This window comes from Aphelocoma coerulescens, chromosome 8 (genome assembly GCF_041296385.1).
Source record: "Aphelocoma coerulescens isolate FSJ_1873_10779 chromosome 8, UR_Acoe_1.0, whole genome shotgun sequence".
Classification (NCBI taxonomy): Eukaryota; Metazoa; Chordata; class Aves; order Passeriformes; family Corvidae; genus Aphelocoma; species Aphelocoma coerulescens.
The window spans coordinates 18,773,103-18,791,505 of record NC_091022.1 but is presented as its reverse complement, the minus strand read 5'-3'; the positions used below and the strand labels follow the sequence as shown (position 1 = coordinate 18,791,505).

At 41.6% G+C, this 18,403-nt stretch overlaps 1 protein-coding gene across 4 annotated transcripts in view; it reads right to left on the bottom strand.

Moving 5' to 3' along the window:
• Positions 1-3,761: 3,761 nt before the first annotated feature.
• The window catches only part of MCOLN3 (mucolipin TRP cation channel 3), a 19,488-nt gene continuing 4,846 nt past the window's right edge, over positions 3,762-18,403 (bottom strand). The window contains exons 1-14 of one of the 4 annotated variants that reach the window (XM_069022951.1): positions 18,146-18,357; positions 15,216-15,445; positions 13,262-13,429; positions 12,587-12,740; positions 12,030-12,114; positions 11,853-11,949; positions 11,146-11,245; positions 9,205-9,317; positions 8,978-9,127; positions 6,927-7,028; positions 6,693-6,815; positions 5,957-6,163; positions 5,468-5,597; positions 3,762-4,285 (exon numbers count right to left, since the gene is read on the bottom strand). In XM_069022951.1, the coding sequence (XP_068879052.1) occupies positions 4,266-4,285; positions 5,468-5,597; positions 5,957-6,163; positions 6,693-6,815; positions 6,927-7,028; positions 8,978-9,127; positions 9,205-9,317; positions 11,146-11,245; positions 11,853-11,949; positions 12,030-12,114; positions 12,587-12,740; positions 13,262-13,429; positions 15,216-15,443 (1,677 nt within the window). In that variant the 5' untranslated portion in view covers positions 15,444-15,445; positions 18,146-18,357 and the 3' untranslated portion in view covers positions 3,762-4,265. The other 3 variants (XM_069022952.1, XM_069022953.1, XM_069022954.1) reach the window with 3 other exon arrangements.

Genomic DNA, 18,403 nt, shown 5'->3' with positions numbered 1-18,403 from the left:
CACTTGGGGATGTCCGGTGCAGGGCTGAAAGCTGGACAGGATGATCCTTGTGGGTCCCCTCCAACTCATCTTAATCTCTGATTCTCTGATAACAGTAGTTGCCTTACTGTCAACTAGTAGCTGTAGACACGGAGATAACGTGCAGGGAAGACTGCAGGTGAGATTAACTACTACAGAGTTGGTTGTCTTGCAGGTCAAGGAGAACTTAGTTTCTTGGAGGATGTGATTTAATGCGGTTACTCCAAACTAGGGTGCTCAAAACAGAATGTAGATTCATAAGAGTCATCATTGCAGCAACTGAGCTCTCTACCTGCCCACACAGTGGGCATGGGCAGTGTAGGATTCTTACATAATGCTCTCAGATGATGCTGTATTTGGTTATGGTCACACTGTGTATGGGACAAGAAGGAACAAAAGCCCAGACAAACATCCATATGCAGTTTCTCAACATTAGCTGCAAGAGCATTGTGTCAGCTCATGCATGAAAGTTTTCTTAAGGCTTCCTCTGCTATTAGCTACTGCCTGAGGCAGGAAAATGCTCCTGACAGATGCAGCTACTGTTTTGGTTTTTACAGCAGGGTCTGTGTGTCACCCAACTTCTTGTTTCCGTTCCTGTCCCTCCCTATCTGCCAGATAAATTATGCCTTTACACATTTTAATACTGGATAGGTATGAGCGTATCTGAATTTGATTTCTTACTCTTTTGCATGTACACCGTTTATCTTCCCTTGAGAATGTGCTTCAATTCAACATAGAAACAATAAGGCCCCCACCTCTCTTCCTCTCTGTGTAACTTCATTAGGTTTAGAGATCCAGACTGCTGAAATCAAGAAGTTCTCCCTAACTGTATATGCAAAACATTGGCACTGAAATTAGCCTTCGTATGAAAACATCTGTTACCCAGTTTAGCACCCTGCAACATTTTCATGAGGAAATACTGACTATTGGTATTTTCAGGTGTCTTTCCAGAGCCCAGTGAGAATCAGAGCAAAGAAAATCTCTTACCCCTCCACAGCTTCTTGGCCAGGGCTGAAAGCCCTGCTTTCCTTAGGATGCCATATTTAAGCATGAGTTTACAAGATGCTTTATCTGCTTCCTTGCTCTCCCCACCTGCATTTTACAGTTCTATCTCTGCCTACTTGATTGTATCAGCATAAAGATACCGATGTCTCCAGGATGCAGCTTTACATGTGCTACCAGCATTGCTAATGCTGAGATCACTGATACTCTGAAGTCACAAGGGGTTTTTTAGAATAAGATCATTGTCACACATCTTGGCTCTGCAAGGCCATAACCAGCACATCATATGTTGATAAGATAAAAAAACCTCACCACACACACAACAGCATCAGCCACAGATGTGGCAGAGCTGTACTTCATCTCAAATGCAGTCAGCAGGCTAGAAAACACAGCATTGACTCACTTCTTCTCAGGTGAGCACAATACTCAGACAGATGAAGATCTTAAACACCAAGGATCAAGCAGGTCAGAAATCTGGATAAGCAAGCACTTAGACTGCCAGCAGTAGCACCAAGGTGAACAATGCATGTTTGAGTGTCTGCTTGTTTCTTAAAAATCCATAATGTAAGTATCAGATATATAATACAAGCAGCATTTATTTTCCCAGTCAGAACTGGACATTCTGAGCAGTTGTAAGCCAGTAACCTTTCAGGGTACTGTTCCTCTTTCCCAGTGTAACAGCCTGCACCTGTAGCCAGAAATATACAATTGCTGCCCTGCTAAATTTATAAGCAGTTGTCCCTTCTTTTCCCCTCGCCCCATCCTATCTTTTGCTTTAAACATCCTTCTCCTCCTTTTAGATAGCACTTCCCTCTGGCTTCACAGTCTGCCCCTGCCCTTTACTGGCTGAAGGCAAATTGTAATTCATCAGCTCTTTCCTCCCCAGACCCACACAACTGCCAGCAATGCTGAATTAAAAGTTGTGGAATCCAGCAGAAGTAACACAGACCATGGCTTTCCAATTAATTTCTGCATCTCAGTTGATTGACATTTTAGCTGTAGCACAAGCACAGGTCATCACTTAAAGACTCTACCAGGGATTTCACTGCAAAACATGCTGCACTTCAGGCAATAGAAACCAGTCTTCAGTGGAAGACTTCTCCACTTGTATTAGGAATAAAGAATCCATATACACTGTCTTTCCCTGCTTTGCAGCACTCATGGCTTTCCATGCCTTATGCTCATACTGCAGGCTTCTATTAACATGCTTTTTCTCTGCTGTTGCAGAACTCTGTAAGAATTTTATACTTTAGAGCTCTGTCAAATGTTGTTGAAACTTGCTGCCAATTTAATAAGTTAACAGTGATGAAGCATGTGTTCTGCCTCGTTTCTAAACGAAATCAGACCAGTTCTTGCCTTATAATTGTATTGGCAAAGTATTCCATAGCTGTTTACAAAATGTACCTGTATTTTAAGTGAATTGTTAATCTTAGCTTTCTCTTAACTCTGTATGAAAAAGCTGTATGTAAATCAGCCTTCTGCATGCCATTGATCTTAAAGTGTTTTCCACCTTTGTCAGAATTCCTTGCATAACTTACTTTATACAATAGTGATGTGCACATTATATTTTGTGTGTTGTCAAAGATCCATAAGGAGTTAATTGTGTCAAGAGAAAACCTGGTCACTTAATATTTGCTTTTTGAGGCAAGACTGCCTTGCATCTTCTTGAAAAGCTTTAAAAGTCTTCAATCTTAGGTGGAGAGTTGAAACCACAGGACCACAGTACACAAAACTTTCAGATACTGTGAATAATCTGTTCTGCCTATGCCTTGCATTTGGTTTGCCTTTGCTGAAATTGAGGAGTGTTTTTTAGTGTAAGGTTAAATACCTGAATATTTGTTTCTATGGCAAATTCTGAAATGCTGTTAAACATCAGCTGGAAACAGGTCCTCACCAGGGTCCACAGGAACTATCATGGCTACAGGAAATCCAAGTTCACCCACTCCACACTGTTTCATGCCAGAAATTTCACAGTGCTATTAAAAAACAAAGCTCCTATATTAAGCTGGCAACATATTTACTCTAAAGATGAATACTGACACACCCAATACTTACTGCAGCTGGAAGTGTTTATTGTAGCACATTACAATGTGTAAGCATTCAGACAGAACATGTTTAGTGTCCTCTGCAGCATTATACATTGTCACACACAGCTACAGCTTGCTCACAAATGCAAGTTCCCTAAAATATGCTTCCCTTTGGTTTTCTATTCTGCTCCCAGAGTGAATAGACTGCAGAAAATAAGGCATCCATTAAATGGTATCACAATCAACAAAGAGTATAAACTAAGTTGTCAAAACTGAATTTTTATAAGAGCTAATGGTTCAGACAGCTACTGACTGTAGCAGGTTATTAGGTTGGTAGGAAGCATCCAGTTTCTAAAGTGTGGAGACATATAACTCCCAGAGACATATCTCCTATGTATTTAACTTAGTTTAGACTTCAGGTTTACAGACTTGCATGTCAGAGAAAGATTTCAAATTTTAAAAAATTAGGTATTTTGAAAGTGCTTTTGTCTGATTTTTCCTTTAAAAACATAATATACAAACACTGTTAAGCTAAAGACTGTAACTGATCCTGCCCAGTGCTCGATATGTGAGAACATTTCTCCACTCAACTCATCCCTCAAACTTCAGTTCAGCCTGGCATATCCCAGCCTCTCTGAGAACAGACCACCACTTACATCCAGCTATATTTGAATGGCTTGTGTATCAACTCACTGTGATGACTCCAGAAACAAATTACACCAAATTTCATAGTATTTATTTTTACTGTGAGTGCAAATAAACAAAAATGGTGAGGGCTCTAGTGAGCTTTCATTCAATAACAGGTCAGCCATAGACAGATAATGTCTGCAGTACTGAGGGCTAGGTTGGTGTTCAAAGCTGAAATTGTCCAGCACTAGTTCTACTTATAGTTCAAAGTTACTACATTTATATTCTACTCTTATAATTTAGCCAAGTCTCTGGACACAGACAGGTTTTTATGCTCTTGGCATTCTAACACAATTTAACTGAGGAAACAAATAGAATAAAACTAATAAAAACCATCCCCAAGCCCCGAACTATCAGTGAGTGTCTAATCAAAAAGTCTGTAAGTTTAGCATAAACTTCTGCCACAGGCTTACACTGCTTTTTGAGAAAAGCAAACTAAGTCTTCAGAGATAAGGTTTTCCACCAGCTCCATTGTCCAGTTCTTGCAGTGTGTGCTGCTTTAAAACCTCCATGATACGCCCCCACAATCCATTAAATATGTTCACTACAACCTGTATAAGAGAGGAGGGGGAAGTTGTCAGGTACATGCATCAAAACAATAGTGTCACTGTACAAGGAGCCTTAAAAATGCAACTGAACTATTATTAATTTGACATTCATTGATAAGAAACTGCTATGAACCAGCAGAAAACATTTTGAACACGAGACTGGTCTCCTGGATGCCTGATCACCACTGCACATTCAGTAGCAAAATTATTACATCCCCACCCTCTCTCCTTATGCTGGCTTTCTTGTCTGGTTAAACTGAGAGGTGTGTGCAGAAAAGGAAATATTAATATGTCCACACCCTTTACCCAGGAGCAAGATGCCCTGCTCTGCTTCATCCCACACTTTTATCTCCAGTAAGACACTCGGTCAGAACAGGGGATGGCTCACAGCAGGCTCTGTCATCTCCCTGCTCCAAAAGATGTCCCCATCTCCTCCCTCTCATAAATATATTCTGTCAGGCATATAACAATACAGCCCACCAGAAAAGCCCAGTACCAAGGAGTTGCAAACACCTTTGATCTTTTTAATCAATCAGCAAATATTTTACAGCTCTCCCACCAAAAGGCTCTTCAGCAAGGAAGACTCAAGAGTTGCTGCCAGCCAGGTTAAATATAAACCATGTATCCTGCAATCAATATTCCTGAAGAAACACAACTTCAAATAACTGAAGCATTTTCTCTCCATAATGGAAGTTAGGCAATGTTTTCCAAGTGCTGTGATAGTATCTTAAACTGCATGCTGTCTTAAAACCTTGACAAGCTGATTTTCTCCACGAGTTTCAGGCCTGTTACCTGCACGAGGTGTCATTAAAAAGTGGGTAAGAGAACACTGAGTTCTCTAAGTCCTGCCTGTTTCAGTGAGTACAGGAAATGTTAATGCTTATACATTACACATATGGGGTTCCCAAGTTACTGTGTATATATCTAACTTTCTGTATGATTTTTCACATGTTAAGTGATTCTTAATTTGGAAATTCCCTCACATCTTCCAAGAAATTTGTTGGCTGCAGATATTTTGCTGAAGTGCTCTGTTCATTGGAAATAGTTTGGAACTTTTGTGTGGGTTTTCCCCCCAACAACTTCCCCCAAAATTTAAGTACTTTTCATAAACATTGAACCAGGGACATTTTGTAGTGTGTTGCTTTTGCATATACCTTAATAGATAATTTTAATATAGATACATACCGTTACAACAACAGAAGAGAGATGCAGAACTTTCCTCCTCTAACCTGTACCTCCCAGAGTTTGGTGAGTCTTTGCACTGTGATACAAATCTCTGAAGTTCTGTCTCTGGGAAGCCATCTTGCTGGTAGTGCTAAAAATTGATACTTGTTAAACCTTTAACAAGGCTAAAATCCACAATAACCCAAACTCTCCCCAGACCGCTTTTCAGACACTGCTCAAGTCTGAAATTAGAAGATTCACAGAACCTAATGTGAAAATACTGCTTTTTAGTTGATATTTAGCTTCCATTCGAGAAGAAAAACACAGAGACTTTGAGAAAAACAAAGTAGAGAGGGATTAAAAACTGTCCTGTCCTCACTTTGCACCCTCAAAAGTAGTCATGTTTATTCTTTAGACTGGCATGCACTGCGAGTTAAAATATTGAGGGAGATTTGAGTTTTGATAGCACCAACCTTGCACTGTTTTTCCAAATGAACAGTCTGTGCTTACCTTGACTGTTTCATACGTATCTGTAATGAGTGCAATGAAGAGACTCAGCACCATATAGATGAACAGGCTGATGAAGGAGTAGAGGTAAATCCTACTGAACAACCAAACCAAGTAACTTTTCTGCTGCATTTCTGCAAAGGTGGCAAACATGTCATCTCCATTGATCAATGAAAAAAGGCATTCAGAAACCATGTTCAGAGTGCGAAACTAGAGAGGAGGGAAGAAGACAAGGATGTGTCACTGCTTTGTTTGGACTCAAAGACTGTACACAACATGAAAAACACACAGCTGATGACTGGCTACCTCAGATCTCTTCCTACACCTAGGAGATGACAAGGTGCAAATAGTAAAACATCTGAGGAACAAGCAAAGTTTGTCACCTCCTATACATACGCACATTCAATTCAGATAAGCAAATATCTCTTTTAAGAGGGATAAGCATAATATCGCCAAAATTTTAGTCTGATACCAGCGTTCTGCAAAATGGAAATTATTTCTTAAAATATCAGCATGTGATTGGGAGTCACTGCAGCTTCCACTTCTGACTTGGAGCTTTCATAACTTGAGGAAAGTCTGGTTGAGTCACGGAAGTCAGACTCCTCAAACAGAGCAGCATCATGTTGAAGATGCACTATTTTTACATTAAGGGAAGCCTTGACATGGAGAACTAGAAAACAACAGTAGTAATCTTTCATTCTCTTATTCAAGTTGCCTTTTTTCACGGTCAGTACATCACCTTCACATGGTATGGTCCCAGTACAATCCATCCACAGAAACAATAGCCCAGGTAGATCATAGCAGCACAACAGCAGAACCTCATTACATTGGGTAATGCTGCTCGCAGTGTTAGGATGAGAAGCTGCACAAAGCAATGCAAACAGTTAGAATTCAACCAGATACTTCTTCCAGTCCTCTTATAGCAACAAACAGAATAAATACCAACAATATGAAGATCTCAGGAGATCCTTACATTATACTTCTGAAAGAAACCTAGGTAGCGAATGACTCCAAGCCAAACAAGCATAGTGGATATTCCTAAGAGTATGCTGCAGACATCATAACTTGTCAGACTCTGAAAAAAAGCAAGAGAAGAAATGAAAAAAATAAGAAAGGAAAAAAATTAATTATTGTAACAACCAGGTTCCAAATTGTGACTCCCATTACTACAAAGATTGGTTAAGAAACATTTTTCCTTTGGCAAACTCTCCCAATCAGAAATTCGTTTGAGGCAATATACATTAGAGAGAGGTCCCACCAAGGAGCAGGGACACTTTCAAGTGCAACTCATTTCACATGCCTTAGCACACAGCTGTTTGTAAAACAGATTCTAACAAGCTTTATTTGCAAGGCCAAGAGTGCAGGTGCACTGCAGAAGCAGAGACACCCCCTCTGTACCCAGCTCAAGATCTGCAGTGGCACTGCAAACATCTTTATGCTGCTTCCAGACTTGCATCAACTGCTTCTGGAATCTGCATTGAAAGATTCCTCAGAGCATCTTAGGAATCTCTGCACTGCATCCCAATGGAAAGTGTAGACATGACACAGAGCAGAGAAGGTTCTTCCAGTATGTAGGAACAGCTGTTTGTAAAAATTAGCATGGCTTGTCAGCATTGCTCAGATAAATATTCAGGAGGATCTTGTTAGGTAGTTGGTAACTATAAGGTATAGAAAGCTATCAAGGAGAAGACTAATTAGCTTCTAATTAATTCTAACCAGAACTTATATTTATTGGCACTCTGCTGTTTTTTCCACCTATACATACTGGCCTATTTTCATCCAAGTTAGCATATATTCTGTTCCTGAACTGCAGCTCCACTCTGAAATGGAGAGTGACAGCTTACTTGAATAAGAAGTTTTCATTATTTTCTGGTTTTATTCTCATAAGAATGAAATATAAATAATAGGTATTGGCAGTGGATATTGGCTAATCTTTTCTGTCAGCATTATTCATTTAGAGCTTGACGAGAAACAAATTTAGGCTACTGTAATGTGAATTTGTTATTCAACAACTTTCATACAGTAACATGGAACAAGATCTTGTTATTATGGTCCACAAGGCTTGCAAAATGAAGTGAATGAGCCTGTAGAGAGGAGCTTTAGTAAAATACTCTTTTAGAAAAGAAATATATATAAATAGATGTATTTGTAATATAAGATACAGGAACCCCAAATGCAAGATCTTATTCCAATCCTGTTCTCTTCTTTACTTCACCCAAAACAGGATGGAGCTATCTCTTATCTTAACCAACTTCCTCACAGCTTCTTTCTACTCTCAGTGAGTTTATAGCTCCTATGGTAAGACAATTTGTACAGGGTGCTTGTGATAGTCAAGCTGTCAGCAGATGGATTTCAGACCCATCCTTTCATCACTACTGTCCAAAGTCCCCTGTGTTGCAATGTCACACTTCAAAGTCTGCTACAGATTTTGTGAAGAACAATATTATCTGAATATCAGAGTGCTTCAGGCTAGCAAATTATAATAATTTTTCTTCCCTAGTTCTGTAAAAAATAATGTTTTACAAGTTTTGAGTTTTGTCCATATCAATTTTATTGTAGAAAGTGAAAGCCCAGAACCTGCTGTGGCTGCCTGTTATGTACATGCTGGAAAACAGAAGCTGGGAAAGCAGCAAAGTGACGTTTAAGGAGAGAGACTCTGTGCTAGTTAAACACTTGTAAACAGAGTTCCAAAAGTTTGATGCTAAATTTGAAAAAAACTATCAAATGAGCAAATATAAATGAGGAAGAGAGGAAGTCAACAGTCAAACTTTCAGAGATTAAGTTCATTTTATGTCTCAGAGTCAGAGGGAGCAAAGATAATTTGGAACTACATTATAGAGTGGTATTTGGATGTTTTAAATCTTGCTACTAGAAACAGCATGCATGAGTTGCAATTCTGGAGGAGAAGACAGAGTTTTAAAATGTCATGCCACTCAGAAGCAAGTGCAGCCAGCCTAAAGTCCTCTGAGAGATTTAAACCTAGGTGAGACAGTTTTGCTTCCATCTGACATGTGGAAGGCTTACCTTAGCTTGTATCTCCATCTTTAGAGTTGATCCAACAATAGTTAAGACATCGCTAACCATAATCAGGATGTACCATCCATTGACAAATTCCATTTGATCACTGAAAGATACTTCTTTCTTATAATAATATAGGAAAAAGCTTACAAATTCCTAGGGGAAAGGAGGAAAGAAAACAGTTAATCAGGCTTACACAAGACAAGGCTTTCCAAAGAAGGAGTTATACCCACCCTTTGGAGCCAAATTCCTTTAATCACTGATCGAGTGCAAAGGATCAATGAAGCCAGACAAGTCAATATGACAAAAGCATCGAAGATCATCATGTAATGAGTGTTCTTCTGTACTGTAAGAACAAAAATATACATGTTTATAGTGCATTTAATCTTGTTGACCATCTTGAGTATTGAAGTAAAAATCAAGATATTAACTATATTTATACAACTGAATTAAGAAAAATCTTAGCATTTTTTTCCTCCAAAAGTTTATTTGACGTATTTTCATAAGAGACACAAGTGCATCTGCACTACAGATACCACTTCTGTAAATTTCAGAGGGCCGATACCACATCAAAAATATACCAGAGTGTGGGTGCTTCTTGCAACCCTGCAGAATCAGAGGTGAGAGTTAATAATTTTATAGGGACTGGAATGGCCTTTGGAGTGATAGAACTTCTCAAAGAAATTTTAAACAATCCTAGGAACTTTATAATATGTATCTTCTCTCTCAGAGCAGTATTTGACAATCAACTTTTCCATCCTATGGCAGTGCAGATAGCTTGTACTACTGCTCAGCTAGCCAAGATCAACATTGAGTTAGACATGAGTTCTCCATCTCTTATGTTACTAAAGTTCACATTCTTGATCATCTAACATTAAACATTACACTGAATCTTTTTGTTTGTTCCTATACTAGCATACAGCTGAAACTAGGTGAGACAGTATAAGGATTAGATTTTTAATGCTAAAAGAATGGTGGTTGGAGGAAAAAAAAAGGAAAAATCAAACAAATAAGTGCTAAATTTGCAAGAACATGCACCAATTCTACAAAATAGGCTGCTGAAGTTCAAGTTGACTTCACGAGCTGCGCTACTCAGCAAAAGCCCGCCCAGTGTTTCCTTGTTACACTGCTGCCGTTTAAGCTGATTTTGCCATGCAGTGCAGAGCAGCAACACGCTGTTACGGTGCAGCTGCAGCCAGTACCTTGCTACCTTCCCTGGATGCCCGAACATAAGGCAGGGTGCCCCGGGAGGTGGCTGCGGCATCGGCGGCATCGGCGGCGGCCCCGGCAGCGCCGCCTGCTGGGCACTGCTGGCACGGCAGCCGGCGAGCCCAGAGCCCCGTGCGCCGAGCCCTGGCAGGCACTCCGTTCGACCCCCCCTAATCAGTCTGGATCTTTACAAAAAGCACCAATTCTCCTTTTTCACTATCAGCTCTTCATTCCCTAGCACAGGCATAGCAACGGGGAAAGTGCCAAAGTAGAAAAAAGGACCTAGGTCATCCTATTGGACAGCGGAATCTAAAGTCCTGGGAACTTTCTGGCTATCAAAGAGATTATTTTTGCTAATGAAAAAAGATGATGTTTTGACCAGGCCAAATAGCTGCCAACAAAGGTGTCTCACTCTTGTGAGTCACTATATAAGAAATTTACCATAATGTGCACCTCAGTCATAGCCAAATACAGGGCAAATGGCATTTAAGCAACAATAGGAAGTGTTTCTAGCCATTCCACTCCAGCAAGCCTTAGCAACAATGCTTCCTTATCTTTCCTGGTGCTAAGTCCTGAAATAAATCAGTTTCAACTTTCCATCACTATCGTGTGTCCTATTGCCTGGTGCTAGAACAGTTCCAACCCTGCGTTAAGAAACGAGCAGCTTAATTTCAGTAGTGAAAGATAGAAGGATGTACTGTGAGGCATGGAAAAATTCGGGTTTGACATTATCAATGGTGCAAGCCTTGAGAACTGCTACAGAAAGTAATGATGTGGCTGGATTCCAAGGATTTCAGATCAGAGGTTGAAGAACAACAATTTCTTAGAAAAGCAGAGTTAGAGTGCATGTACTAGAGATGGTATGTCAATGGTGCCTCACCTTTTAATAAAGAAAAAGGTTAAAATACATTGTGCTACTGGCCAAAATTTTGGCATGAAAATTTGAACACATTTATGTTACTTACTTGATCCAGAAACATGCCAGTCCTTACATTCCCTGATCGCTATGTCATTGTCTAGACTTATTTTAATTCTTCCACTGTGTGCTTTATTATCAAACACAATCTGTATTAAAAACAAAAACAAATGAAAAAATACTCATGTCTTTATAAAGTTAAACAACTACATACGTAGCCCACTGTATTGCTAAGCCTGCAAAACAATGCAGAATAATTCTCCTTGGGGAGAAGTTACAAAACTTTTTTAAGCATAAAGTAATTCCAGTATCTTCAAATAAATGCTGTCGAAATGAAAGAAAAATCTGGTGTATTTCATGTACTTGCCACCAATTGCTTGATCAACTAGTTACTAGATGAAATTATTTTAAACTACATTCTCATTCCTCTATGATCTGAAAACAACCTTTCCCAGAAGCATCTCTCCAAAGAGAAGAGATTTACACTTTCATTATACTTCAGGTGGATTAGAGCACAAGTGGCTGTAAGCCAAGCAAGTACTTCAGGACCACGTCAGGAGCACTCAAAGCTTAACCTTCCACAGTGACAACTGCTGGTTATTTACAGAGTACACTAAGCTCTAACAGAGTAATCTGGCACCACTGATGAGCAGTACTCAACACTCTTCAGAAAATATCTGTGCTGACTGTGTGCAGTAAACCAGCAAGTCAATTTCTGGTTTTGAACAGAAGGACACAGGGCAGGCTTCCACATACCCTGAGAGTGAAATCGTAACAGTCGGGGAGCTCGTGGTGACGAACAGTCTGGAGGTTGATTGCCTTCAGATTGAACCTGAGCTGCACTGCCACCAGTCTGCAACAGAGCTTCAGATTAGCCTTTCACAGGGAAAATGCACCAGTACCCCAACACAGGAGGTGCTCATTCCTCCTCACCTGGGGAAATCCAGAGTGAGATTCAAATTGTGCTTTCCCATTGTTGTGTTGTCTAACGAAGTAGTTGGCTCAATGTACAAGCAGTCTGGAATGGATAAGGACTCACAACAATATCTCATGGATTATCAGGTTGTTTAACTGTAATCTGCCTGTCCCACTCCCGAGGCTGTTATGAGCTGTTGGCTATACCAGACAAGATAGCACGCTTGAGTGAGGAATCATCTGAGAAGCCAACTGACAAATACACTGGCTTCCTTGAACACCAGCCAAGTTATTCATCATGAATTCACAGGGAACGCTCCTGAAAATTAGCCCCAAATACTGGTATTAGATGGTCATCAGTCCTAAAGGCTCATCACTTCTTTGTGGCATTAGACATTGAAGGTGAGGGCTAGAGGTTAGTTACACAGTACTTTTCTTACCAGTTTTGGCTGGTAGTAAATTCAATACAAATTATATGATAAGACTATACAGTACTGTCAAGTTTTTTAAAGAATTTATCAAAAATGTAGGGTCCCTCCTCCCAAAGAACCAATAAAATAGATAAGGCTCATCACCAGTCACAATCTCTGGGTCTATATCAAAGGTGTCGTTTCCAGGACAGATGATTCCTCGCTTGTAGAACTGCTGACAGACAGCCAGAGGTGTCTCTTCTTCTCCCCTCTTCTCATACGCATGATTTCCAACAGAGATGTTGGGCAGCTGGAGGTACTAAAGTTCGGAACAAACAAACCAACTTAAATGCTAATAAAGCTGTTTGTCTCTGAGAAAAAAAAAACAAAACCAAACCAAAACAAACCAAGCCCAGAAGAGTTTGGATCTGTTATAACCCATCTCTTTTATTTCAAAGGTCACCTAAAGAACTGTGAAACCTAAACCACACAACAGCTGAGTCGTTAAATATTTTAAGATATTTGACAAAAACACTTAGTACAGGATTTGGATCTAAATACCTTTTTGCTCATTAGGTTTTTCTCTTTACAATCCTTACTAGAAAGCCTAATTTGTTACTTGCAAAGAATTTTGGCTCAGATCCAAGGAGTACTTTTAGTGTAGAACTAGTACACTGATTAGCTTTAATGATGTCACCACAGTACAATGCTCCAGCAATGACAGAAAACCTAAATGAGTTGATGCTTTAGTCTTAAGCAATTGACACAGAAGTTCAATTCAAGAAAAGGTACCCAGGCAAAGATCATATATATTGTACATATTGCAGCGACAATCCCCACCTGGTTTATTGCAAAGAATATCTGGTCATAGACATCTGTTTGTGTGTATACAGCATAGGTATCATCCATTCTGTCCATATATCCTTTCAAGAAGAGATGTTTGAATGCAACAGTGTTCTCTTCTTTGAAGGCAACCACCATTTGATTGCTCAGTCCAAAAACCACCAGCTGAAAAAGACATTTATATTTCCTGTTCAAAGACAAAGTTGGCTTCTGGATTAATACACGAACCCTGTCGTATGAACAGCCAGTCTTTTGTCTCACTGGTAGACATGGCAACTACATGCAGGCTGCTCCATTTCACAGCTAGCCAAATGAAAGTTTGACTTTAGGGAAACAGTGGGTTTTGAGTATGTGCCTTTACCATGCTTACAGCATCTTGGCCAAGGACTTGAATTTTTACAAAGAAAACGATACCATCTCAAGTTCAAGCTCCCTATATACAGTTACACATGCTTTGTTAGTTCAGCCTGGCGTCAACTGACTTCCCCTTGGGGAATATCATTGTTCCTCAGTCAAAAAGGCAGGACTAGACTTAACAAGACCCCACTTTGAAGTCCTTACTCCGGTGCACAAAAGGCAAATTGAGGACAACTCAGGAAAACAAAGATCTCCCAATCAAGCTTCAGTGAAAAGCGCTTGAGAATAACTGACCAAAGCTCTGCTTGTAACAGGATAATACCTGAAGCTGGCAAAAAAAAAAAATATTGCAACCATTCGTGAAAAGTGAGCACAAAACTCTGTTAGCTACTATCCAGACTGGAAAAAGTTTCTAGAAGTACATGATGTATTCTTTCTGGGAGCTCACAATTCTCTTGACTATTGTGTCAAATCTGGTGTCAGGTGTATTGTGAAGAAACTCATCAGAGATGTCTGAATCAGTACTCTACAGATTAGTTTTATGGCCATGGTGCAAACTGGATATGCAGATTTTGATAAGGTTAACTCAGTTACAGAGATACTGAAATGCTCCGTAGGCAAGCTCAGTGTGCTCAGCACACAGGAACACACCAGCAAACCAACAGTGCTAACACTGAATTACTTACAGGCAGATTTTCTCTGAAAATACTAAATCAGCATTAGTTTCTTTCTTATTTGGATTCTTCCATCATCATATTTTACTTTTAGTTGCAAAATGGGAAATCAGAGAAGGATGGCACATTTAAACACAGAGCAGTAAGGGACACAAACATGCTCCCAGATGCACACAGCAGGAGAACACTAATTTCTGCAGTTTCTGCCATCATTCATGCAACCATGGAAAACATTCTTTTCTATACATGTACTGTCATAGCACAGGCACAACCATAAAGGGAAATCACATGTGGGCAACTCTGAAGGATCATCATCTGAGGCATTAGAAAGGTTTTATGAAAAACCTTCTTCTGCCTTAACCACAGAACTTTAAGACAAACAGTTGTGTTTTGGGCAGCAGATAAATGTGTTATATGAAATCTGTGGTGCAAGGTGGGTGAGAGGAACAGTGAGGAAGAATTTCTGAGGTTTTTTTCAGTGCAAAGTTTGTATGCCATATGCAAGATATAGGCGAACATCATGAAAAAAGTCACCAAATTCAGTTCTTATCACTGTGATATTGAAACAGAAGTGACTTTTCCTACCCTCAAACACAACAGTGAAGCAAGTATTGGGGTAACAGATGTGTAGGGATGCCATTCTCTGGGGGGGAAAAATGGGAAAGAAAAAAAAAGTAAAGGAAAAGTCAAGTTGGGCCCTTAAACATGGTTCCTTTCATCTGTACTGCTGGAAAGCTATTTTTTTTCAGTCCATAGTTTTAGGAGAAAATTATGCCACCTGAGATCTAAGCTACATATATGCAAATAAGATAATTTTGCCATCTATCCTTTCCCTTCCTCTGCACTGCACCATGAATAGCATGTCACCTGCATTCATGTGACTGCCCACATGCTGGGTCCCTGCTTCCATAGGTACTCACCTGAACTGTAACCATCACTATTTTGAGTAACTGAATCCCAAGTTTCCAAGGCTTTCTGCCCCGGGCCCAAAATTTCTCACATGGGTTCATGAAGAAAAATTTTAACTTCCTTCTAAGCTGGTCTTCCAAAAGCCCCTCCTGTGATACTGATGAGTGTCTTTTGTAGCTGCAAAGGTTTTCATCATCATGAGCACTGCAGCTGCTCACAGCCACTTCAGGATTTTCCATTTCTGAAAAGAAAAGCAGTCCTTGTCAGTTGAAAAACATGCAAGCATCAGTATAGTAGCACTAGATCAGTCTGCACTGACAACCTGGACTCCAAAGACATTTATCTTCTGTGAAAGGCACTTGCACTTGACACTGAATTTCAGACCTTTCTCATATTACTACACATATTCTGCAGAACTCCAAGAAAAATTTGGGCAAGTTCTTAAATTTGCAGCTAGACTGCCAGGACATTTATTTAATAGTGGAATTTCTGCCCATTTGGAATTACAGGGTGACTTCCTGAAAACATCTTCCTCTCTCACTTAACAACAGCATTACGTGCAAGACATCCTGACTCAAGAAGAGCACCAAAAGCCTCTCATGAGCACTCACTCTTCTGGAAGAATTATCTACTGCTGTAGATAGTATTTTCCCCCACGCCTATGTCCAGTCCCTGAAAGAAATGGAATTTTCAAGAGAGGCAGCGGTTTTCTCGTATGTTACTATTAGCATTGTTCACTCTTGGAAATGGAGCATGACAAATTGCAATTCAGATAAATTACCTGAGAGCATTAACTTATCATTTGGCAGGATGATGTGTTTTTCTTTTGCCATAAAAGACCCAATGCAAACCAACAGCAATGATGAACCAAACAAAAAGATCAGGAGGTAACTGAACTGTGATTAGCCAAAGAGGCTCACATTTGAGTTGAGTATGAAGGGAAAAGATTAGATGAGAACCTTATAAACACATTTTGAGACAGTACTCTGCATAGTATTCAGCATATTTAGATTTTGATCTGTTACTAAATTCACTGACTCCCAAACATTTTATAAAGGTTTTATAAAATATTCAAGAGTTAGCCAGGAACATTTATTTCAGGTAAAAGATTGGTGACAGTAAGAACAGAGAAGACAGCCTAGGCTATCAATAAAGATGTGCCTTATTAGTTTATTTTTGATTTCCAGAAAAATAGTTTTTAAATAACACAAAAAATCATCATCATCAAGATAGATTTTTAAAAATGTCCAGTCACATCCAGTCTCCTCCAGCAGCCACTGCCCACAGCAGAACAACAATCTGCTTCAGATATGATTTGAAACCTTCAATTTCCCCAATTGTCAGGGAGGGCAAGAAAAGTTTTGAGTCAGCAGTTTAACAGTAAAAACAGGCCCATACAGAGGCTTTAAAAAGTTCAGCTCCTGTTTTATCAGACTTCCATTGTCCTGCAGGATACAGTACAGTATGCTGTGGTTTCCACTCATCTTTCTTACAGCTGATCCAGCATTTCTAAAATTAAGCCCTACTCTGACACTGCAATAGTCCTATCAATATATGTGCTGGATTTTTAAAAAACAAAACCCAAACACAACATAACCAAAAAATAACCAAGAACCCCAAACCCACTTCTGGCCCTCACGGTGGGCATGAGGCGCCGTTCCAGCAGGCGCAGCCCCGTGCTCCCCCCCGACCCGGGCCGGGGTCTCGGCAGCCGGGCGGTCACAGCCGGGGCTGTCACTGCGGGCCGGGCCGGGCGGGGCCGGACCCTTCCCTCAGCCGCCCTCGCCTTCCCGGCCGCTGCAGGCGGCCCTCGACACCCACGGGCTGCCGCAGCCTTGCGGATGGCACAGGGGCTGGCGCGGGAGCTGCCCGCAGCCGCATCTGCATCGCCAGCCCCGGCCGGGCCGGAGCGCGGCAGCCGCTGCCCGCCCCGGGCTCGGCGCCCCTTTACCGTGGCACCCCAAAGGCGAGGGCTGCGGGGCGAGGGCGCGCCCTCCGCCCCCTCTCCCCCGCTGTTACAGGCTCCAGCATACCTGCCACCGGTCCTGCCGCGCCGGCCCTGCCGCTCCCCGGCCTCCGGGGCTGCTGCTGCCGCGGGGGCGGCCGTGGGAGCCCGGTGCCCGCAGCCGCCCGGTGCCCGCAGCGCGGTGCCCGCAGCCGCCCGGTGCCCGCAGCGCGGTGCCCGCAGCCGCCCGCCGCTCCCGGCTCCGCTTGGCTGGGCGGGGGAGCCGCGGCCTCCGCCAGCTCGCCCCGGCCCCTGGGCTGGGCTGGGCCGTGCCGTGCCGAGCTAGGCTTGACTATGCGGGGCTGTGCTGTGCCGTGCACACCGGCACACGCGACCTCTGACACCTTGCGCTGTACATCTCCCTCCTGCCGCACGTGACGGGCGGCTCTCCACACTGTAATACACTTCCTATAGGATGGTAATGCCGGCTCCCGATTTATTGACCTAGGCTTCTCCACCAGGGGAAATAATGCTTATGATATAAATAGCTGTGTCGCACTCGCCATAAAAAATCCCCAAACAAACAAAAAACAGCCCCAAAAATCCTTTTCAGGTCACAGAACTGTAGTTATGTAGGGCAGCAAGTGGTAGAGTGGATATGCTTAAGTCGTTCCACTCATACACAATTAAGCTATTAAAGTTATTAACTGAACTTCAAAGAAAACGGAGTCCTGCCTTGGGTGTGTGCCAGTCCCACTGCACTGCGTAAATGATCCCTTTGGCATTGCTGCCTGACAAGAGGATACACCTCGGGCTATAACTGTGTACAGTCTTAGCTGCCTATTCGTGCTGCAAGTACCACTCTGAACACAGCTATAAAAGGAGATGGTACAATAAGGCCAAGACCAAAACAAGGAGAGTAGCAGGCATTTTAAGAAAGGGAACTTCCTGGCTGTATAGATTGAAACGGAAGACAGAAGGAACCCTCCTCCTTACCGTAAGAAGGGGTGGATGGACCTCGGAGTGGCACCAAGGACCAGCATTGGGCGCTCCGCACAGAAAGAAAGATACTCCGGGACTCCTGTGCTTTACATTGCAGCAAGGCAAGCTAAATTATTCGTATGCATCTTAAATATAAAAGATACAGAATACAAATCTTCATATTAACAAACAGCATGGAATCGCTTAAATCCCAGCTGCAGACAGCCCCAGCACTGCCCGGCAGACAACACCGAGGCGTGCCTGGGCTGGGGT